The following is a 24546-nucleotide window of genomic DNA, read 5'->3' as shown; positions in this document are numbered from 1 at the left end:
AACACTGCAACTACTCACCATTACAGCCAATCAAGAGTTGACTCGTCATGGCCATCTCCGTGCACCAAAGGGCAGTACTGTTGCAGATGGGTGAGAAGATGGTTTTCAGCTTTCTTTCTTTTTCTTTACATTCAGATATCAATTTTAAATGGCATGCTCCTTCAAGTAATTCGACTTACTTTCTCCAATGAATTTAGTCTTTCTGTTGGACTTTCTGTTTCTTTTAGGTTATCTTTTTGAAATCTACCTGTTGAGCATTAATGAAATGTGGGCAATTATTCCTCCACCAGACTTTCTGCTGTCTTTTCTTCTTTTAGGTTTACCTGATGAGCATTGCGTCTTCTGAAATAAACAATTGCTCTAGCTCATTTCCCTCCCACCTCTGTCTCTCTATCTCAGTGTCAGTCTAGCTCTCCATCAATTTCTGTATGGGTGCTGTAAACATATCACAGCAAATGTAATTTATGGTGGCTTCTGGGTATAAGTGTAATTCAGGCAATTAGTCTATTATATCTGAATGTTTTGTTTGAGGCTCAATACAAACAGACCGAGACCTGCTGTATTAACTGTAGTCTGTCTGTACAGCTGTTGTTGCATCAGGATGTCATTGCATTCATTGTAACATTATTTATTTACTTATTATCATTAATTATTATAATGATAACAGTAATTATAATAGGCCTATAACTGAAGAACTGCAATCTGCTTTTGTACATTTGTATTAGTTATTGAACTGTTAGCCCACAAACTTGGGTTCTGTTTATCAGCGTTATTGTAGAGATCATGACCACCAGTGCCCCCCTAGCTTCTACAAATGCCAAATTTCCTTCAATGATAACAATAAAAACTGCTAAACTTCTTATACACAGGCATGCTCATCTTGTCCCTGGTGCATCACTCTGAGGAGTTGTCCATTCATGTTCATGGAGGACCATGGGGTGACTGGAAAGGAGTTCAGATGTGTCCCAGGAACTCCCGTGCTTATGGATTCAGCCTGAAGGTGAGACTCACTCCACTTTAACTTATTTTAGACAAGCAATTAAGCCACACAGGCAATTTCATCTTATTCAGTAAAATGTCATAATTGCTAATGTTGCAGAACGTACAGTACATGGCCAAATATGTGTTGACTGCAAGGAGAAATTATTAATCTATTAGAACCTGTAAGATAAGAGCCTAGAAATGCTATGGAAACAAGCAAGCTTCCTTTTACAGTACAGCTTCAGCATATTTATTCAGTAGATCATCATGTTTAACTTGGTAATGTACAGAACATGGTCAAAGTTTGTATTGACAGCTGAGGAAAGGAAATTATCTTTAAGATTATAATGGCAAGACTCAGACCCATAGACCTAAAAGAAATGGACAAACAGACTCCGTTGTTCTCGATGGAAGGGGGCTGAAACAAAATTCCGTTTACTTTCCGTCGTACTGCGCAGACTCGTACTCAGTTCGTGACGTTAGCCTGCTGTAACTCGTCTGATAGATCGAAAACCTCTGAAATTGTTAACGTTCGTTTTTAAATATTATTATTATGTGTACTTGCCTCTAGGTAATGCTTTACCATATCAAACAGTAGGCTACCGTAGGCTACACGCATTTTCACTGATCTTGCGAATGACTCTCCGTCATGGTTTTCGTGCAGGCTCACTAAGCTTCTTATCCAAACATTACGGGCGATCGTTAGCTTCCCTACAACAGACATGCTAAAATACTTCTTTACGGGAAACCATATACGGGGAAGAAGTGAATTAATTTTGCCTTCGATACCCTATATAGAATACACAGAAGCTATAAGGGAGACAAAGGGCACATGTTATATGAAGTTATGGGATCGCAAAAAAATCTGAAATATATGGCCGTCCAAGGGAGTTAGCAGAGTGTTGATCACCAGCTCATTTCGTGTTTCTACTTCCGGGAATAGAGCTCCCCAGTCCCGCCCACAGCCTTGTCCGGAAGTAAAAATCCAATACAATTTCTCCATTGACAATTGGAGAATAAGCCATAACATCGTAACCGTCCATGGTAGACTTAAAACCAGCTACGATGTGACTAAGCGATTATACCTGCTCATATAGATGTCAAAAGTTAATGGGGGCATCAACCTTGTTTTGAGAAAACAATGCTTTATTCACGATTTAACGAGAGAGTACTACTACCCGACACCCTAACGTGTAAAACTGGTGAAAGCAGAGCCTTTGATTGGTAGAGATCGCCGTTGCCATGGCAATGCCAAACAAACTGTACTCAGCTTTTCCCGCGCCTATCGTCCAGCTTCGTCTCGCTGGAACTTCAAAACTTAAAATGGCTGCAGGGCTGATCAGGACCGATGTGTGGTCTTCCGAAAAATAACGGTTTTCTCATCTTGAAGGTTGAATTTACTCAATGGAAACGGTAGGAAGTAATCATCTTCTTCTCTCAGATTAATATGGAACCATGTTAAACTATCTTTAGGCTGCAAATGTTGGAAATGTGTGTACGTTTGCAAAGCATCCTGGGATTTGAGTTCTCTATCTCGGAATTTAAGATATGTACACAGTCTTGTACCTTTCGCTTTTTTTACATTTTCTGTTCATTTTTTCACTCGAAATTATAAGTTATATGCTTATGAGTCACATCGTAGCTGGTTAGCCTAAGGCATGGTCTAAAACTCTTTATATCCGAATTTTTCCAGAAGTCAATGGGAGAAATGAATGAGAATTTTACTTCCGGACAAGCACCTCTCTCGGAGGAGGGGCGGGACTGGGGAGCTCTATATGCCTGCCCCCTTGCTCAGACCATGGAATTACATAGGATGGCTTTATTTTTTTATAGGCCTAGTAGTTTCTGCTTACATATTGAGTAAATTCTAAAAACCGAAACGAATTTGCTTATAAACCACGGTTAGTGCAAAACACGGTGAGGCAGCATTTTTGCATATGCAGTTCACCTCAGTTCACAGCAGTTCAACTAAATTAGGATAAGAAATAGCACAAACTGCTATACTGTTTTAAATCAAAACTCAAGATGACACCTTACTCGGTGGCCTTGAAAAACTGAGACATAAAAACGTACTGTATTCTCCTTTAAGAACTGCACCAGCAAGTCTCACGATAAATCTGGGAAGATCATGAAAAATACTGTAGGCCAACCGACAGTACTCGGTGATCTTGAGAAATGGAACTAGGTGAAAACTCGTGAAATGGGTAATATGTCGCAAAAACGCTATAAATCCATTTTTGAAAACATTAAAAAATCATGTTATGTATTTCAGGTAATATAAATAAAAATGTAGTTGTTTTGTTTTGATTGAGTAATGATAAATCAACATAACCCAATACAGAGATTAGGCCTACTTGAAAAACAAAATTTAAAATAATTATCTATGAAAATTCATTAAAATGGTGGATACTGTATAGCGTTTTGGAAAGAACTCTTCATATAGACACAGGTCATTTGAACATCATTGAGGGTCTTTGAAGAGGGGTCTAAAGGCACATCTGCTCAACATGTACTTAGTTTATTAAGCCTTTCTTATGCGTTACAGTTTGTATATTATAGTATTTATATATTTTCATTGATTGATTGAATTTACATTATTGTTTATTCTCCTTAATGTAGTCATACCAACTTTTTAAGTATAGTTTACTGTTAAATTTAACTTGTTACTGTAGTGTCTTCTTTTAAGCACTTCTTTGACGCCGTTCAGGTGGTTTCAATACTTTGCTCGTTTATTACAAACATAAATCATAAACGTCTTCTACGTCCAAACTAAACTTTTCCTTAAACAAAACGATAATGGCAAATAATATAACCGACATTCGATGAAACAAAAGAGAGTAATCAAACGATCAAGAGAGAAAATTGAAAAACCTTATGCCTGCTGGCGTCTCCAAACTTCCACTAGCATTCAAAACCCGAGCACCTTTTGTCTTGCACCTAGGCGCGCGCTTCCATAATTGGCGCAGGTGCGTTCATTAACTCTTTCTGTGCCGTTGACCAGTTATGGCCAAGGCCACGACTAAACGTATATTTGGCCAGCAGGGGTCCTAAACAAGCAAAGGAACAAATGGCTCCTACACACCGGCCCTCTTATTGGTACCGGGCAAAGGTACAATAACAACAAACAAAAACACGGAGCCATACAAAATAAAAAATCATTATCAAATTATACATATCAGTCAATAAATGTCACATTCTTTTTACACAGTTCCATTCCCCCCTTTTTTTTTCCTTTTTTGTAAGTTCAAACAAGACAATCATTTTCAAATGTCCATTGAAATAATGTTTTTCAAGAGCTCATTGATAAGAGTCATTCTTGTGAAGTGTTTGTAACACAGTAGTCCATATGCCATAAGAGGCATGGTGTAACAGAAGAGTCCATTTCTCTTGGTGTATGTTCTGTATTTGTATATGTATGTATACGCGCATGTGTGTACGAATAAATCCGTAGATTTATAGAGTCCATAGTCCATGTGCGCATGTGAAGACTGGAACTATCAGTGTACATGTTAGTCCATACAAGGTAAGTATTCAAAATACACATTCACATTCATTCATTCATGTTCATATTCACATGTCATTCTCCAATAACAAACAAACCTTTGTAATTGGTCTTTCTAGAACATTTGTCTTTGTTTTCAGAGTCAAACTACGTACCATCCCCTTTGAATCTTTTTTCGTGTCAATAACCCTTCCCAACATCCAAGATGCCCTAGGGGCAATAGGGTCTGCAATTAACACAACATCACCACACATATAGTTTCGCTTCTGTTTAAACCATTTCTGTCTTTCTTGTAAGGTTGGAAGATATTCCCTAACCCATCGTTTCCAGAATATGTCTGCCAAGTATTGTATTTGTTTCCATCTACGTCTACTGTAAGTGTCAGATTTCTGAAACAAACCAGGAGGCAGTGTGGGTTGCGTTTTGAGGAGTAAAAGATGGTTGGGCGTTAAGGGTTCAAGGTCATTAGGACTGTCTGAGATGGTAGTGAGTGGACGACTATTGATGATGGCTTCCACTTCACAGAAGAAGGTGTGAAGGGATTCATCATCCAGTGTTTGGTCTTTAGTTAAAGCTAGAAGTGTTTGTTTGACCTGTTTTATTAGCCTTTCCCAAATTCCTCCATAGTGTGAGGCGGCAGGTGGGTTATAAAGCCATTCTATGCCTTTTTGTTGTAGAGCGACTTGTAGGGTGTAACTTTTGTTCCACTCTTTTACAGCGTTCTTAAGTTCACGATCGGCAGAAGTCAGATTGGTTCCGTTGTCTGATCTTATTTGCTGTACCTGACCTCTTCTGCTTACGAACCTGCGGATTGCATTTATGCATGAGTCAGTGTCAAGGGAGTTGGCTATTTCTAAGTGAATTGCTCTGGTTGTAAGGCATGTGAAAATAACGCCATATCTCTTTACTTCAGTGCGTCCTCTTTTCACTATAATTGGGCCGAAATAATCAGCTCCAACGTATGTAAATGGTGGTGAATCAGGAGTCACTCTTTCCTTTCACTCTGTCGCTTTGGACAAAACTGTCTGCTAACCGGCCATAACCATAAGATGACAACAGAGAGGGTTAAAGCGGATCTTTGATGACAACGTCCTGGACTAAACCAACTGGACAATTAACTGCCAATCTCCTGTCCCATAGGTGGAGAGGCCCCAGGGAGGCGGTGATGACACAGCCCTCAATGGAATTCGTCTGTACTGCAAACACGGGACATACATAAGTGTAGTGGAATCCGGTGGAAAGTAAGTAGGCCTAGGTTATCGTTTTACATAATAGCTGTTTATCAATAGGCCTAAAATCAATTCAATAGTTTTTTTCAAATGCTAAAAAGGCAAATTCTGTGTCCGTCTGTCTGTCTGTCTGTATGACTAGTTGGGGGGATTGGACTTCAAGGAAAGCTTGTGCATCTGGCTATCTGGATTCTTTCCAACTACGTGTGGAGGGCGGTCAAGGCTGGGGAGACGACACAGCCGCCAACAACATGAACGCCCGCTGTAGCAGTGGACAAATTCTTCATGGGGTGGGCGGACGCTGGGGGGAATGGGGCACATGGAGCTCAAGATGCCAAAATGGGGTTTGTGGTCTCCAAGTCAGGGTGGAGAGCCCACAAGGAGGGGGTGATGACACCGCCCTCAATAATGTTCGACTGATCTGTTGTTAGGAAGGCTAGCTTTCCTCTGTCGAATATTTAGAATCAACATTTAGATTGATTTGGTTAGCTTCAATTGTGTCTGTACTTGTACCAATTAAGCTAAGCCTACTATGTTAAATCAATAAACTTCTGATTCAGCATTCAATATATTGTGTCTCATTCCTTTATATCTAACCAAACACCCATGAAACGCCATTTTCTCAAAGATGGCTGTGGTCAATTTCAAACTTTTTTGGCTGAAGTAGCTAGCCTAGCATGGGCCATTGAAATGAATGGGGACGGGACTTAGTCCCTCTCTCCAGTTACAGTATATAATACCTCCATGGTGTAAACACAACTATTTAAAAAACGATTTTCAAAGTTCAAAGGTAAAAAAAAGAAACTATAAATACGAGCTAAGACTTAGACTCGGATACCTACACCTACTGTATACCTATCTCCTACATAGTTGCACCTTAATTGCTGTCTTCTATTGTAATTTTTCTTTTGCAACAGATATACTGTATGTTGGTCACATGACATGGCCTTCTTCAGATGCAAAGAAAGAAAAAAAAGCAGACAGGGCATCTCTCAAATCCTTGCCTAGCCTGGCACGCCCTCCCAGTGACGTAACACCTTCGGCGTTGCTGTCGCTGGTCTGGTCAACTGCTAATCGGGAAGGATTTCTGAATTCCCGAAATCTGTGGAACTGCCCCCTTTGGTCGAGAACCAATCAACTTTGAGCAGCTCCAACGGCTCTGGGTAGAGGCGTGTTCAAGGCAGAGGAAAGTGTTGTTATTGGTTTAAACTTGCCAAACCGCTTTCTGACATCGACCAGTAGCAAATCGAGGCACTTAAAGAAGGCGGGTCAACCAGCGCTTGGAGAAACCGTGTTAGCACAGGCTCTTGGTCAGACTAAAGTCTCGTAGAGCCTTTCAAGTCGATGGCGATCAGGCTAATCCTTGCCCCCCTGTTTATCACTGTTTGCCCCTGACTCATCCCTTTGGATGAAAATGAACGTCTGGTTGCCAGACCACGTCTCATTTGAGAAGTGGTAGGCGTTAGCCAGGTATATTTACCCCCTAATTTACTTTAAAAAAGTGATAATTTCCAGTACATATAATATACTACTAGTAAACCATTTCAAGCCTTGTTTTAATTTTGATCATTACAGTTTACAGCTCATGAAAAAACTAAATTGGCTATGTCAAAACATTAACATAAAAAGTTGTCAAACACAAAACTGAGATCTCTAATCATCTCAGTTAACTCAATTTCAGTTTTCTGAGCCTTAAATCTCCCAGTCTGGTTCAGTAGGCTACACACAGCTACTGTACAATTATGGAGAGGACTGCAGAGTCAACATTGACACTCTCCACAAGGAGGTTAAGACACAGAAGGGAATCGCTGAAAGGGCAGGCTGTCCACAAAGTGCTGTATCAAAGCATATTTGTGTGATAGTTCACTGGACGAAAAAAGTGTTGCAGGAAAAGGTGCACAAGCAAACTGATGACCACAGCCATGGGAGGATTGTGAAGTGAGGACAATTTAAGTTAAGGGAGCCTCACAAGGAGTTGACAGAGGCTGGGGCCAGTGTTTCAAGAGTCATGCAGTACGCACAAATGTGTCCAGAGAATGAGCTAAAAGTGTTGCATTCCCAGTGTCAAGCCACTCCTGAACCAAAGACAGTGTAAAAAGTGTCTTACCTGGGTAGTGTAGTGTAGTGTAATTTTCACTTTTTGAACTAAATTAGGGGGTAAAATCAGACAAATACAATCAGACAAATAATCCAGCGACCAATTCTCCACCAAAGAAAGATCCTCCCGAAATAAAGGAGAAATTCACCAAACAATCACAACTGAACTGAAACACAAGTGAAGGTTCATCGTCAAACTTGAAAAATAGCAGTCCCACAAATCATCACAAATCAGTTCCATAGCCTAAATTGATAGGGCAACACTCCATTTTAGCTCATGATAATCCAAAAATCATTTCAGTAATAACAAAGAATAACAGTCACAATCTCACAAGAGTATTCCAACATAAAAATTAAACAGTGTCAGAGGTAGCACAGCATTGCAGTAGTCAGGTCAGGAACAAGTCAGCTACTACAGATCAAGAGACAAAGAGGGGAATAAATGCTGATGGCACCATCTGGTGGACATAACCAATATCACAGATTTCTGGTAGGAAACACCTAACCTGACTTTCGCAAGGATCTGGGACTTCTCGATAGGAGATGTATTTATGTCTTCTAAAAAATTAGGAAGTCTCATGGACAATATTACACTATTGCTACTACCTTTACTATTCATATGGGACTGAGTCATCTTCCATCCCCAATATACACTATTCACAAAAAAGTTATTAGCTTTTGGGTGAAAAATGTAACTGTTGGACATGCACATTCAAAAGTTTTGAGAAGGGCACATTAACCTCACATGTAAAGGTTATTATTTTCCAGAGTATATTATAATTATTATTGTCATTAATTCTCATAGCCTATTTCACAGTTGTTTTCATTCTCCTTTAATCCTCTAAAACCAAAGCAAGTTGACATACATCTTTTCAAATAACTTCTATGAAGATTAATGCATTTGCAAGGTCTGAGTAGATATTCAATTTGACTAGCCCAAACAACCATGCATGCAATGCATATAATCCAGTGAATGGCAGTAGCACAGATACAATCATCACTAGTCTGCTTGCTTTATTTTCTAATGTTTGGCTTACATAATGTTTTGACCTGTTGGTCTTTCTCAGATTGACTCTGATTCACTAATTGGCCCACAGGCCCTGTTTGGACTTTATTGCACAATCTTGGTCAGCCCAGTATTGCACTGTTCTAACATGCATAGACTCTTCCATGCTGTAAAACTACCCACTGGCCTTGTTTGCTTTCTATTGCACAATCTTGGTCAACCCAATATTGCCCTGATTCCATGTTTAAACATGATCTCGCTGTCATTATTAGAGGCACACAACAGGGCCTTACAGCATGCACTGGGTTGGCATGTGGGACTCCCCCAAATCACTGGATCACCAGAGGGATGCAGGACTTGCTGCTGGGGGGTGGGGGGGGTGGGGGGGGCTAGGGAGGTGGGCCTTATTTCACTATAAAGAAGGTGGCAACTCAATCACAACCTCAGAATGACCAGAACCTGCTCAGCATTCCCAACTCAGAACTGTCTGATCAAGAACTGTGCGCCAGCTACTCACCATAACAGCCAATCTAGCCAGGAAGAGTCGACTTATCATGGCCAAGCCAGTGTACCGAGGGGCAGAACTGTGGCAGATTGGTAAGAGATCTTCTTTCAGTGATTTTCCTGTAGAAGTGTATCTCAAGCAATGAGTCAGCTATGCTGCATTCCGACAACTCAGACGTGAGAGGCCAGACTTCAGTTTTAACTTGGAATGGTTTATACCTGAAAATGGTGGCTTTCACATAATACAGTAAGTGTAAATTAGGCAGTTATATCTCCTGAATGCTGTGAGGCCAAGTACAAGCAGACTGAGGACACACATGCTGTGTTAACTGCCGTGATTTAATTTGACATGATTGTACTATTAAAGCATTTCTACTAAAGCATTTAATATGTCTATATGCTTTTGGTACAGGTTACTATCATACACTCTTAGAAAAGAAGGTACAGAATTGTACTTTTAGAGGTACAACAGCTCGCCACACCGGCAGTACCCTCAAAGGCACATAATTGTACCTTTTAACCAGGGTACATATTTGTACCTTTACTATTTGTACCCTTTGGTGGCACATATGTACCCTATAAGGTACAAACTTGTACCTTTATGTAATGGAACAAAATCGTACCCTTGCAAAAGGTACAAATATGTTCTTTTCAGGGTACTGCCGGTGTGGCGAGCTGTTTGTACCTTTAATGTGGCAAATGTGTACCCCAAGACAAGATGAAACAGTACAATATTTTGAACTTACACATTTATTAATGTTTTCACAATTTCAATATGGTGTAATACAATAAATTATTTTCCATTAAATAATCTAATTCCAAACATCACAACAACAACAAATGTACATGATAGTCCAACAATGTACATGATGGTTTAACATGGATCAACTTTGAATGCAGGTGTCTGAATCTTTAAACACTGGAACTTTTCATAGAGTGAATGGAGAGGACAATATACAGTGTTAGTGTGGTGAAATGAATCATACAGCAACATTTAAACCAGTGAGCAATTAGCTATAAAAAAAAGCACACAATGAAATGTTGCCATGTTCACAAATGCCAATCCTTACAAATAGGTGGAATAGGGTGTGGCGTTAAAAAAGGCAGAGTCTAAAAAGACACTATCCAATATCCAATATGATATCCAATATCTAATAAAATCCAAAGTCCAATATGGAAGAAAGCCAGCATATTGTTCAGGAAAGGGTGCTAAGTAATGCTAAAGAGAAAGAATGCAGTGGAGGCTGCTGTTACCCCCTCTTCAGTTTCTCTTACTCTGAGCATGTCTACTCCATCCCACTTTGACTTAAGGCTGTGATATGCGTCCCAAGCATGCGGTGCGTAACGAAAATGGCAATGCAGCATGCAGGAGTGTTGTGTTCTTCCCAACAATTGGGGCTGCACGTCAATAACGCAAATCTTCGCCGCGCACAAATGTGCACAGAGATGTTCTCATATCTTTCAACAGCAGTAGTATCCTCACTAATGGCCGCAGGGGTTAGAAGTCTGTTGGAAGCAATAAAATGTACACACAAACCTCAGAGTTAGAATTTTCCAACCACACAAATGAATGGCCTCAGATAATGTAAAATACTTTGTCTAATATTTACAGTATACTGTACGTGGCTGTGTCAATCCGCTCACCTATCTTGGATCTGCAATGAGTTCCATGGACTGACCCCAAACTTCTCACTTCTTTTTTCACCTCATCTTCATGAATGCTCTGCTTTGACAGATACAAATGCCATATGCAATAAAACAATAGCGTTACACAAAATATCGGAGCAATAAAATAACACAAATATAGCCCTAACAAATATAAATTGCATTAGTCTTAGATGAAAATAAGCATACAGTACACACATTGTATGATTAATTTAACAATGCAATACTTATTTGTAGTCTAAAATGAATAACAAAAACAAATACCATCACTATTCATACAAAACAAAAAGATGTGTTACTGTAACTTACGTAGCCATTAGATCCTTTAGGAGAGGTACTTCATTTCCCCCACGTATTCCGCCCATAATCTGCATTGGTGGGATTAACATAACACAAATTCGTCAACATAGGCAACTCAACTAATTCATTTTCACATCAAAATAAAGATACTGTTGGGAGTGATAACGTTACTTACATGATTTTTCAACTGCACTAACTTTAAACCAGCCTTTTTTGAGACTTTGAATCAGCACGTTTGGCTAATTAATAATAATGATAATCGTGCTTGGCTATCAGTAAGAAGCTAGCAATGATAGCTAGCTAGCTGGCTTCTACAATCGACATTCGACAAACTTAAAATTTGCAAGGAAAAAGATAAGTTAAGCACATAACAGAGTCCTCCTCCGTAATAACTATCATGATAGTCATACATTATCGAAAGCATGTAAACACCATCTTAAATATGGTTAATTAACATGGGCTAACGTAAGGCTAGGTTGCTAGTGACAGCTAGTTATAATGTTAGCTTTTTAGCTACTCATTTGGCTCAGTTAACAGTCAGTATTCAAAGTTACCACCCGAATTTCCTTACATTTCAAAGCCTTACCTCTGAAAAGTGTTCATCTTCTTCCAAATACATTTTTCATGCACACATGTTTTCTCAAACTTCAGAAGCTCCTCTGCTACAAGCTGCTCCATCACTTGGTGACTGAAAAGTTATGTTGAAGAAAAAATAACGGTTGCTCCCAAATCTCCTCCCCCAACTTTTGAGTGACATGCCATTGATTGTAGTACCCCATTTGCTGCTCAAAGGTACATATATGGTCCTTTTGCGAATTTATTTAGAAAAGGTACATAAATGTTCCAGAAATTGTACATATCAGTACCTTGAGGCTCGATTTTGATCCCTGCAAGGTACATTGTCAAAATCTGTACCTTAAAGAACAAAAATGGACCCCAACCGTACCCTTATTTCTAAGAGTGTAGACTGTATATAGAGTCTATGGCTACTATAGCCTACATTCAATAGTATGTGTAAATGCCATGGCAGTACATTGATTGTAAGCTTACTTATTAACATTAATAAACAATATAATTACTGTAAATAACAATACTTTGCTTTGGACAAGATCATGTATCAAATATCCATAGTGCAGTGAGTGACATATGGGACACTTTAGTTAAATTATACAGTACCACTGCTTGGTCAAATTTCCTATTGTGATGCGCTATTTGGAACGTGCATTATTTTTCGATATACCGCACGGCTATGAAGTAGTTCCCTTCTTTTGAGCTTATTACACTTGAATATTAATTCGCCAATGTGAATGTAACGGTAAAAACAGCAATGTTGTATCTAAGACAGCTGCAATATAAACTAAAATAATAGTAGCAGTGGTATAAGCGGGATAATCAACTCTGCACCGTGTGTTTCTAGGAAAATAATGCACTTATTGCATTATTGTAAAAGTGTAAGTGTAAAGTCCCCTCCATCTGGTGATGTTATGTGAGGCTATGGTAGGCAGACTACAGCCAATGATTTTTGAGGCCCTGTGCACTACCCTCTCAAGCTGTAATATACACAGGGAAGCAATGTATTCATATATATGTTATTCACCAGCATAACATGGTCATGGTCCTCGTTTCTCCAAAGAAGTGCTTTATCCTGAGACCCTGCTTTTTTTTACTTCTTTTAGTTGTATCTGAAAATAATTGCGTCCTCTGAAACATACTATTGCTCCGACTTATTGTTTCCCTATCCAATAAGTACGAGTGCTGTAAAAGAAGATCAAATTGATAGTGGTTTTTGGGGTAGCAGTGATGTGTCTCATAATTGCTGAATGTGTGAGGCCCAGTACCAACAGATTGAGACGACACAGTCTATCCAGTATGTCCAGGTGCTGTAAAATATCTATTGATTTCTTCCAGTCATGACAATAAAATCTGCAAACCTTCCTATACACGCAGCTCTGCTCATGTTGACACTGGTGTCTCATTCTGAGGGATCTACAATCATTGAAGTTGACAACGGAGGAAAATGGGGTGGCTGGCAAGATGTTAAGATGTGTCCTCCAGACTTCTATGCTAATGGTTTCAGCCTAAGGGTGAGATTCACTCCACTTTAACTTCTGTTAGACCAGCCACTAGTCCATGTGTGACGGGAATTGGGAAAACCCATTACACACCCAACTGCTTTCCTTCTTAAAGGAAAAGTTACGTATCTGGGTGTATTTTTAGATGATAAGGCCCTTACATTTAAGCACTTTCTCCTTGCAAGATAGTGTCGACTGTCTGGAACTAAAACGGGATAACTGCCAAACTACTGTCCCTTAGGTGGAGAGGTCCCAAGGACGCGGTGATGACACAGCCCTCAATGGAATCCGACTGTTCTGCAAACACATAACTTATCCGATCGAAGATATAGTGGTGGAATCTCCAGGACAGTAAGTATCTTATATCATACATCATTTTACGTAATAGGGTTTTATCAATACAATCAATCCAACTGTTGTTTGACTCATTTGTCCGTCTGTATGACTAGTTGGGGGGATTGGACTTCAAAGCAAGCTTGTGCATCTGGCTATCTGGACTCCTTCCAACTACGTGTGGAGGGCAGTCAGGGCAAGGGAGACGACACAGCCGCCAACAACATCAACGCCCACTGCAGCAATGGAGATATTCTCCAGGGTGAGGGCACAAGCTGGGGGGGCTGGGGCAGCTGGAGCTCAAGATGCCCAAACGGGATATGTGGTCTCCAAGTCAAAGTGGAGGGGCCACAAGGAAGGGGTGATGACACCGCCCTCAATGATGTTCGGATGATCTGTTGCTAGCAAGGCTAGACTTCCTTACAACGATATTACAACAGACTCCATCTCCCCTCACTCGATTTAAGTGTGATTTACTAGTTATGGAAACTGCACCATAAATTTCTTAGCTGACGTTAACAGATGTCATGTACAACTTTTTTTTCCGTATTCCTTTTCACAATGAGGTTATTTTAGAGAAATAATTGTAAATTGCATTTAGTAATTTAGTGTGTGAAAAATGTTGGTATGGATTTGTTAAATGGATTTGTCATTATTCGAAAATACTGTTCAAGATACAAAGTTCAAGATAATGCTAACGTGGTCTTTTATCTCTGTGCAAAGAGTCAGAGATCATCAGGTGATTCAAGTTTAGGGGTTTCCCGGCAGCCACAAGCACAACTCTGTGTTTCAGTAACTAACCGACAAGCAAGAAAGGCACAGCTAGAATTTCAGTTATGTCTTTCCTTGGCTAATATATTCTAAAAATGGAGACAGAAATATGGCTGCAGCTATAATAATAGCCTACATGTGACTCTCCCACATGTATTCTTAAATGGCAGGATCCTAACGTTCCGAAATTGAAATTGTATTTTGCAACAAAATAAATAAAAAGGGAAATCTGAGTCTGTCTCAGCAAAGCTCTTGTGAACAGCCACCAAAGATCCTTGATTATTACTGTAACAAGATGGAGCAACGCAATTTGTTACTATGGGAGCTGAACGGTACAGTCATATAGGGAGTGTCACCTTACGTCACTAAATAAACTTTTTCTCTAACAAGTAATAAGATAAACATAATTGTGTTTACAGTAGTATGGTTATTATCAAACTATTCACAGTTGTGGCTTAATTCTAGTGACTATACATGGTTACTAGAGGTTACTTTAAGCCTTGACCTTGGCCAACGATATCGGGGGAAATGAATTCCATCAATTGGCACATGGCATTAGATTCTAAATTAATTAAAAAAAAAAAACATACATTTCTTTTCTGAGATCAATGAAGACTATTTTTGTAACTCCTCCTCCATGGTGGCTGCTCCTCCTCCACGGTAGTCGCCTGCTCCTCCATAATAGGGTACAGCGCAGCCTAGTGGTGGGGGAAGAAATTGATTCTATTCAGTATTGCGATATTTTGTGCACACAATTATATGGACACAGTAGGCCTAGCTCAAAGTATCCCAATATTATTAAAAACGAATTATGACCGCCGCTAGCGTAACACCGGGGCACATGAAACTTGGTGGGCATGTAGCCCCAGTAGACTTTTACGGAAAACTTTTGTTTGGTCCCCGGGGGGCACTCCACCCCCGTGCTAGCCCCCTGAAACCCCCCAAAATTTTTTTTCCTAAATCACTATCTGAACCGTGGCACCGAGGATGACGAAATGTTTATGGTATGTTGGTCTCAAGACCCCCGCATCAACTTAGCTTATAACCAGTCATTTGTGATTTGCACCTAAGGTGAAACATGAAAATGCAATATTATATTGCTTTAATCGCCCCTATCTTCAGATGAAATGTTATGAACTGCACCAAATTTCATGTATGATCAACCTGACATCCTCTGGGAGTATACCAGTTTTGTGGAATTTTATCCATGGGGAGCTATAAAATAAATGTATTTATGTGTACATTTAGTGACTGTACACCCATCAGCCTGCGTGGTGCTATTGAGCGAAGGGTTACTGGTTAAGAATGATACTGTCACACTCTCTCTCTCTCTCTCTCACACACACACACACACACACACACACACACACACACACACACACACACACACGTATGCACATACACACGTCATTCCTTTACATAGTATCTAACCAAATGCACTCTGTCATTCATATATGATTGTACAAGAAGGTCTCAACAAAATTAGAATATCACGGAAAATTGTATATTTGCCAAATTGCCCCCTAATTTAGTTCAAAAAGTGACAATTTCCACTATTTACTACTTACAGCATAAAGTAAACAATTTCAAGCCTTGTTTTAATTTTGATGATTACAGCTTACAGCTCATGAATTACAGTAAATCGGCTATGTCACAACGTTAAAATAAAAAGTTGATAAAAACCCAAACTGTCAGCCTGAGCAGATCTCTAATCATCTCAGTTAACTCAATTTCAGTTTCCTGAGCCTTAAATCTCCCAGTTTGGTTCAATACACGGATGGGCATTTTTTCAAATACGAGGAAATGAATGTCTGGTTGCCAGACCACGTCTCATTTGGTAAGTGGTAGGCGCTAGCCAGGCTAGATGTTTCCAGGAAATGAACTAAAAGTGTTGCATTCCCAGTGTCAAGCCTCTCCTAAACCAGTGACAGTGTAAAAAACATCTTATACCTAGTGTAGTGTAGTGTAGTGTAGTTTTCACTTTCTGAACTAAAGTAGGGGGTAAAATGTTTTTTTTTTTTTTTCAGACACAAATAATCCAGCGAGCAATTCTCCACCAAACAAAGATCCTACAGAAATAAAGGAAAAATTCACCAAAACAATCACAAATGACAAGTGAAGGTTCATCATCAAACTTGCAGCAGTCCACAAATCATCACAAATCAGTTCCATAGCCTAAATTGATGGGGCAAAATTCCATTTTAACTCACGACCATCCAAAAATCAGTTCAGTAATAACAAAGACTAACAGTCACAATCTCACAAGAATATTCCAACATAAGAAGTAAACAGCGTCAGAGGTAGCACAACATTGCAGTAGTCAGATCAGGAACAAGTCAGCTACTACAAATCAAGAGACAAAGAGAGGGTGACTAAATGCTGATGGCACCATCTGGTGGACAAAACCAGTATCACAGATTTGTGGCAGGAAACACCTAATGACAATAGGAATCCACATGGACAATTTGTCCAGTCTCGTGAAAGCCAAGTTAATCACTTTATAAAGTTATTCCATATCTCTAAACTTTATTATGGTGATTGAACCCTCACATATACACAATTCTCCAACTCAAGAACAGAACTCAGGCTCCAACAAGGATCTATCACTTCACTTGTTTGTTGGTGATGGCTACAGTACATGTTTGTTGGTGATGGCTGTCTATCAACTCAGCCCTTCCATGTCATCAGGAAATCCTTATCTATGAAATCATTGGTCTTTAAAAGTAGTGTCCCTCTGGGAGTTATTTTTACCACTCATTTAGTCCAGCAGATACAGGACAAAGCATGATGTGATGTGACCGAGGTCAGGATTGCCTTAGGAGAGTACACAGATAGACCTGCAGTGTTCTCCAAAGTCATCCCTGGTAAAGATTAGTGAAAATGTTTGTAGGACATTTAACTTGAAGTGAATTAGCTTACTCTTAGACTTAAAAACCTTACCCTACAACCTTTAATCAAAGTAAAATTATTATGAAAAGGCATCCCTCATCAATAAATATTTGTCCTCTAAAAAATTAGGAAGTCTCATGGACAATATTACACTATTGCTACTACTTTTACTATTCATATGTGACTGAGTCATCTTCCATCCCCAATATACACTATTCACAAAAAAGTTAGGTATATTAGCTTTTGGGTGAAAATGTAACGGTTAGACATGCACATTCAAAAGTTTAGAGAAGGGCACATTAACCTCACATGTAAAGGTTATAGTGGATTTTAGGTTCATCCTGAAATTTTACCCGAGCCAAATATCCTTGACTTCTGTGAGTACTGTGTACATGTAGGCCTATATGGCCACAGTCCAAGCCAGTCTATTGGTGAAGACTTTGGATCCTATGCCCCTACTCCCACAGCTTCTCTGCTCAGACCCCACTATCAAAATGCAGTGTTGGGAAGGTTACTTTAGAAATGTAATGAGTTACAGTTACAAGTTACTCTGTTTAAAATGTAATAGTAGTATAACTATTTGAATTACTTTTTCTGAGTAACGTAACTAATTACTTTTGATTACTTTTTGATTACTTTTCCGATTTTTGAATGATATATATAGTCCCCAAATCCATGCGAATATTTCGGCCTTGGTCTACAGGCTGCCGAGCAGTTCTGTACAAGCGCAAAAGGCAGCAAGGGCATTCAATACATGAATTGGCATCACATTTTTTGTGAGGATAATATAATGATAATCATAACACGTTTACAGGCAGGCATGTAGGCCTACGCTGATGGCGCTGTAGACGTGATAGAGCCTATCAGAAGGTCCCGTATCAAATTATGGCTGTGGAGGGAAACAGTTCTTTTTACATACAATTTTCTTTGCAAAGTTTTGCTGACAATATTGAGATGTAATTCAAATTGTAATTTTGAAAAATGTCAAAAGTACCTGTAATTGAATTACAATTTTTCTACAGTAACTGTAATATATTACTGTTACATTTATTTTGTAATTAAATTACGTAACTCAATTACATGTAATGCGTTACTCCCCAACACTGTCAAAATGTTATGTTATGTCTGAGTTAGGCTATGTCACGATGCACAATGACTCAGGTCAACAGGATCCGTTCTCAGTATCACAGTTTTGTTTTCAAAATCACACAAGGGAATCAGGTCTCAGAAGAGTCCCAGTCAAACTCACAGTAGATCAATCCAACTGAACAAGATGAATGGGAAGCATCCAAAACACAGAAGCGCCCAAAGACATGAACTATGACAAACTGTCTTGTTCTGCCATATGCAATATTTGACAGGAGAGTGAGGGGTGGGTGTGGCTGAGAACCTGGCATGGCTGTGACACAAGGTATGCGTTATGTTATGTTATGTTTTTAGTCAGAGGATGATGACTGATGTTGACTTCCTGTATGAGGTCTGATGGCTTTAACGACGGAAAAGAACAGTATGATTAATATATACTGTATATGAATAAGCAATTGAAGAGTTCACATGCATACAAAACTCTCTAAACGCCACCTCCGTCAAAAATGAGATAACCGTAAAAAAGAGATACTGATACAGTAATGCTCTCCACACATACGTTAATCAAATCATTTCACTTCAAAACCCACTAAATACCACTCTGTTCCTGGTCTGAAATATTGATTTGTAGGCAAGAACCAGGACCCTGTTAAAAAATGGTCAGATGGATTTAGAGGGTTTAGCATCTAAACTCTTCAATTCTTGCAATTATTCCATCTGGAGTCTTTTATGTTAATTATTCCTTATTGATTTGATCTTGATTTATGCTTTGTTTTTATTTTCTATGATGATCTTTTTATTATTATTATTATTATTATTTTTATTACTATTACTCTTTGCCCATCTATGCTTTTATCTGCTATAATTACTGTTTGTTTTTTGTTTATGTAAAGCACATTGAATGACCTCTGTGTATGAAATGTGCTATATAAATAAACTTGACTTGACTTGACTTGACTTCTTTTCCAGAGTATTGTATAATAATAATAATTATTATTATTACTATGTATCATAGCCTGTTTCTCAGTTGTTTTCATTCTCCTCTAAAACCAAAGCAAGTTGACATAAATCTTTTCAAATAACTTCTATGAAGATTAATGCATTTGCAAGGTCTGAGTAGATATTCAATTTGACTAGCCCAAACAACCATGCATGCAATGCATGTAATCCAGTGAATGGCAGTAGCACAGTTACAACCATCACTAGTTTGCTCGCTTTATTTTCTAATGTTTGTCTTACATAACGTTTTGACCTGTTGGTTTTTCTCAGATTGACTCTGATTCACTAATTGGCCCACAGGCCCTGTTTGGACTTTATTGCACAATCTTGGTCAGCCCAGTATTGCACTGTTCTAACAAGCATAGACTCCTCCATGCTGTAAAACTACCCACTGGCCTTGTTTGCTTTCTATTGCACAATCTTGGTCAACCCAATATTGCCCTGATTCCATGTTTAAACATGATCTCGCTGTCATTATTAGAGGTACAGTACACAACAGGGCGTTACAGCATGCACTGGGTTGGCATGTGGGACCCCAAATCACTGAATCACCAGAGGGATGCAGGACTTGCTGCTGGGGGGTGGGTGGGGGGGCTAGGGAGGCGGGCCTTATTTCACTATAAAGAAGGTGGCAACTCAATCACAACCTCAGAATGGCCAGAACCTGCTCAGCATTCCCAACTCAGAACTGTCTGATCAAGAACTGTACATCAGCTACTCACCATAACAGCCAATCTAGCCAGGAAGAGTCGACTTATCATGGCCAAGCCAGTGTACCGAGGGGCAGAACTGTGGCAGATGGGTAAGAGATCTTCTTTCAGTGATTTTCCTGTAGAAGAGTACAGTTTCTTTCTTCCAGTTATGACAATAAAGACTGAAAACCTTCCTGTGCACACAGGTCTGCTCATCTTGTGTCTGGTGGCTCACTCTGAGGGATCTAAAGTCATTGGAGTTACAAACGGAGGAGGTTGGGGTGGCTGGCAAGGTGTTCGGATGTGTCCCAAGGACTTTTACGCTTATGGATTCAGCATGAGGGTGAGGCTCACTCCACTTTACCTTCTGTTAGACTGGCAATCATATGGGAAAACCCATCATGGTGACATTTCACCGATTTATTATTCTGATACCATCCTCGCATCATCCAGGACCAGGCATGGACTGGCCATAGGGCATACCGGGCAATGCCCGGTGGGCCGACGCATATATTTGGGCCGAGGCTGTCAATTTAATAATAATTAAAAAATATATATTAGGCGTACGGCCACAACGGTAGCGAATCGCGGCCCATTGATTGGCTGCCTTAATGGACATTGGGCTAGTCCAATGAAATCTCAGGGCCCTCCCTATCGCCCTCTCGGCCTCATCTCCCTCTTGACTGGAGTTCGACCGGAGTTTGAGACCGTCCGTATATGAAAATGTACGAAGACAAACCACAAAAGCGCAAGGGGGGCGCAGAGAAGTTGCGAGATAAAAGGCAAAAGCCTACAAGTGGATGCAGCAAAAATGTGCTAAAATTACAGAAATGTTTACCACCACAAGTTCAAACAGGGCCGTCGACATATAGCAGCAGTGCAGAAGCAGCACCGAGTGCAGACTTCAGAGAGGCACATGCGAGTGTGCAACAGAGTTACACAGAGGAAGGAGTAGCTATTCAAATTGATTCGGAGGAGGAGGAGGAGGAAGAGGTGAGAGACGTGACCCAGCAGGGACAGATTGAGGAGGAGGTCAGAATAGCTACTGTGAGGCAGGTAAGAAGTAGCCGAAATGTTGGCTGAACTTTTTGGGCGCACAACGAACAATTAAAAGTTTGAAATCTGCGACTGCTTCTTCCCCTTGCTTATTTTAGATGTATTAACCTGCCTACTATGTAGGATTCAGCACCCAGTTAAGCAAAACAAAGTTCTATAGTGTGAGCGCGTCTTTTTGTGTGGTTTCTGTGTAGGCCTACCCCTCTCGCATGCATTTGAATTGCGATACCCATTAAATTAACGAGTTGTCGGCTCGCCATCAACCTTCTGAAATCTTAAGACAGTCACGATTGGTCGAAATTGTTGTCAATCTTGAGGCAGTACAACAAGCAAACTATCGCATTTCTTTGCGACAAGCAGACACCCATACACACAGACATGCAGTCAGACGCATGGAATGAAACAGGAATGGTGATAGCCCATGGAATTAACAATGAAAATGTTTTGGGATGTGTATACATCTTCACTAAATAGTATCAAGGTGAATTGTTGGCTAAAACTGTGCAAATGCTCAACATAAATTATAGCAGGTTTTATTTAGTGAAGCATTTAATAGCATGAGTTTTGTGCACAACCTCATCCTTGCTGGTTTAAAGGTCACTCTAGTGTGTGTGTGTGTGTGTGTGTGTGTGTGTGTGTGTGAGAGAGAGTATAATAATAATTAATATTTTTTTAGCAAGGGTAGGCTAGCCTACTCGCTTCCATGCAGGCTACTGCGGTTTACGTAAATATTTTTTACAAACAAAACAGTGTGCACATATGTTTTATCGTGTAAATTATCATGGTGGGCCACTATGGCCAAAAATGCCCGGGCCGTTTTTTGGTCCCAGTCCAGCCCTGTCCAGGACTTTAAGAGGATGATATCTAGGATGTTGCTAGAATGGTAATGATCTTACGTTGGGGAACTTTCACCAGACAGGGTTGATATGGACCATAAATCAAGATTTTATTTCACCATGTGATGGGGTTTCCCAGATCCCATCACACTAGACTTTACAACTGCATTCCTTCTTGTAGGAAAAAGTTATCTTTCAACCTGGGTGTATTTTTAGATGAGGACTTTTAGGAAGTGTGAAGACAAGGTTTAAAATCACTGTTTGGCTGCCATTGGTTATGTTGCATTCATGATGACACATCAAAAATTCTGACCTCGATTACCAAATATGGCACAAAATGGACAAGAAAGGAGGAGTTATTGGTAATCGACTGGAATCATGTTGGTTACGGACTTTCTCCTTGCAAGATGGTGTTGACTGGAACTAAGCCAACTAGCTAACTGACAATCTCCTGTCCCATAGGTGGAGAGGCATGTAGGACGCCGTGATGACACAGCCCTCAATGGAATCCGTCTGTTCTGCAAACACACAACTTATCCGATTGATGATATAGTGGTGGAGGCACCAGGATAGTAAGTACCTTATAGGTTTTACATTCATAAGCTCTTTATCAATACAATCAATTCAACTGTTGTTCGAATGAAATCCTGAAAAAAGACTAATTTTGTCTATTTCTATGACTAGCTGGGGGATTTGGACTGCAAATCAATCTTGTAAATCTGGATATCTGGATTCCTTCCAACTGCGTGTGGAGCGCCCTCAGGGCAAAGGAGACGACACAGGCGCCAACAACATAAACGTCCACTGCAGCAATGGAGATATTCTCCAGGGTGAGGGCGAAAGTTGGGGGAACTGGGGCGGATGGAGCGAAAGATGCCCAAATGGAGTTTGTGGTTTTCAAGACAGGGTGGAGTTCCCACAAGGGGGGGGGATGACGACACCGCCCTCAATGATCTTCGAATGATCTGTTGTGAATAGCTTTCCTCTGCAGACAAAGAAATGCTGTACAGACGCATAGATAATGACACAAAGTAGATATAGACACAGCTGTCTGAGGATGGGTAAGGGCCTGAAATGGCGCAAGAAACCGACCACGTTACTCCAATACTTAAGTCCCTAGACTGGCTTCCACTACATTAAGGACTTGACTTTGAAACACTAAAGCTTGACATGCTTCAGCCTCTCAGACTTCTCAATCTAGACCTCTACATCTATACTTACTGTAGCGCCAAACTGTTCTCAGATGATTTCTGCTGATCAAATGCATTTCCTGTTATCATATATTATTTTTACTTGTACTTTGCACAATGACAATAAAGTTGAGTCTTGTAAAAAAAAAACTCAGCTCGAGTCATCACAAAATTAAAGGAACTGGTTCATAAACATGCATTCACACGCTATAATGCTTTAACTTATTGAAGTGCTTTGTGAGGGTGAGTAAGTGAAAAAGAAAGAGGCCACGGTTCAGGTAGTTATGTAGGAAAAACTGTCATTTTTGGGCTTCGGGCGGGGGCAGCGCGGGGGTGGAGTGACCCCCGAGGACCAAACAATTTTTTTCCGCAGAAGTCTACTGGGGCTACATGCCCACCAAGTTTCATGTGCTCCGGTGTTACAGTGTCCCGGGAATCGTTGACGAAAAATTCAGGATCGATGACGGGAAAAAAGAATTAAAAAAAACCTTTGACAACAACTATATGTAAATAATAATAAATAGTGGCAAATTATAAGAAATTACTAGACGTTAGAAAATCAAGTCTATAAATAACATAAAAATATTAACTTCTACATGAAGTAGTAACAAATTAGATCGTTAAATCAGATAGTTAGATTTAAAACAGAAATACACAAACACAGTAAACTATTTCTTCCTCTTTTTAGTGGGGTTTGAGTCATCAGAACTCTTCCTTTTTGTAGAGACTGTTGAGGCTGATGCAGAGGAGGCTGGCCCATAAAAGAGAGGAAACAACCTGGCTTGTCCAGAAGAGGAGGTGGCTGCTCCAGATGTGGAAGTTGGTGGCCTAGGTGGAGGTGGATGGCACAGAGGAGGAGGGCTGCCTGGCTGGTCCTGATGAGGTCTTGGCTAATGCAGAGGAGGGCTGTCTACCAGGCCTAGAGGTGGAGGTGGATGGCACAGTGGATGGAGAAGGTCTAGCTTCTCCAATGGAGTTAGGGTTTAGTCTGGTTGGTCGAGATGAGGTAGATGGCCCAGTGGAGAAGGCTTTAGCTGGCCTTGTTGTTTTCTTGGCCCTATTCACTATCCGGTTCGCTACTGCTGTTAAACGTATCCAGATGGCCTCATCCATCCTTTTCTTTTTCAATGCCTGTTTGTTTGCCTTCTTTTTACGCAGGTGGAGTTGGTAAGTTTCATAAGAAGAAAGGCAGGATTTCCTCAAAGGCTGGTCTATCAACATTGTTGAGGCTGTGCAGTTCCTGGCTTTCATGGTTGACTTCATAATGGCAAGGCTCTCGTAGGTTTCCACATTCATCCTACACCTGCCTGCCTCCAGGATGTCGTCCATTAGGTTAAA

At 40.1% G+C, this 24546-nt stretch overlaps 3 protein-coding genes across 3 annotated transcripts; all 3 read left to right on the top strand.

Moving 5' to 3' along the window:
- The first annotated feature begins 871 nt into the window (after positions 1-871).
- Positions 872-6143, top strand: LOC134099214 (vitelline membrane outer layer protein 1 homolog). Its single transcript, XM_062552005.1, has 3 exons — positions 872-1000; positions 5624-5724; positions 5855-6143. Exons 1-3 carry the CDS (start codon positions 872-874, stop codon positions 6141-6143), a joined length of 519 nt encoding a protein of 172 aa, XP_062407989.1.
- Positions 6144-9252: 3109 nt separating this feature from the next.
- LOC134099128 (vitelline membrane outer layer protein 1-like) lies at positions 9253-14293 on the top strand. The gene is made up of 4 exons (XM_062551916.1): positions 9253-9412; positions 13232-13368; positions 13598-13707; positions 13806-14293. The coding sequence occupies exons 1-4, from the start codon at positions 9370-9372 to the stop codon at positions 14092-14094; spliced, it is 579 nt and encodes a 192-aa protein (XP_062407900.1). The 5' UTR covers positions 9253-9369; the 3' UTR covers positions 14095-14293.
- Positions 14294-20073: 5780 nt separating this feature from the next.
- On the top strand, positions 20074-23401 carry LOC134099127 (vitelline membrane outer layer protein 1-like). Its single transcript, XM_062551915.1, has 4 exons — positions 20074-20236; positions 20333-20469; positions 22481-22590; positions 22703-23401. The coding sequence occupies exons 1-4, from the start codon at positions 20194-20196 to the stop codon at positions 22980-22982; spliced, it is 570 nt and encodes a 189-aa protein (XP_062407899.1). The 5' UTR covers positions 20074-20193; the 3' UTR covers positions 22983-23401.
- The last annotated feature ends 1145 nt before the right edge of the window (positions 23402-24546 follow it).

This window comes from Sardina pilchardus, chromosome 13, assembly GCF_963854185.1.
Source record: "Sardina pilchardus chromosome 13, fSarPil1.1, whole genome shotgun sequence".
NCBI classification, from domain to species: Eukaryota; Metazoa; Chordata; class Actinopteri; order Clupeiformes; family Clupeidae; genus Sardina; species Sardina pilchardus.
The sequence above is the reverse complement of the archived record's forward strand: the minus strand, read 5'-3'. Positions and strand labels throughout refer to the sequence as shown.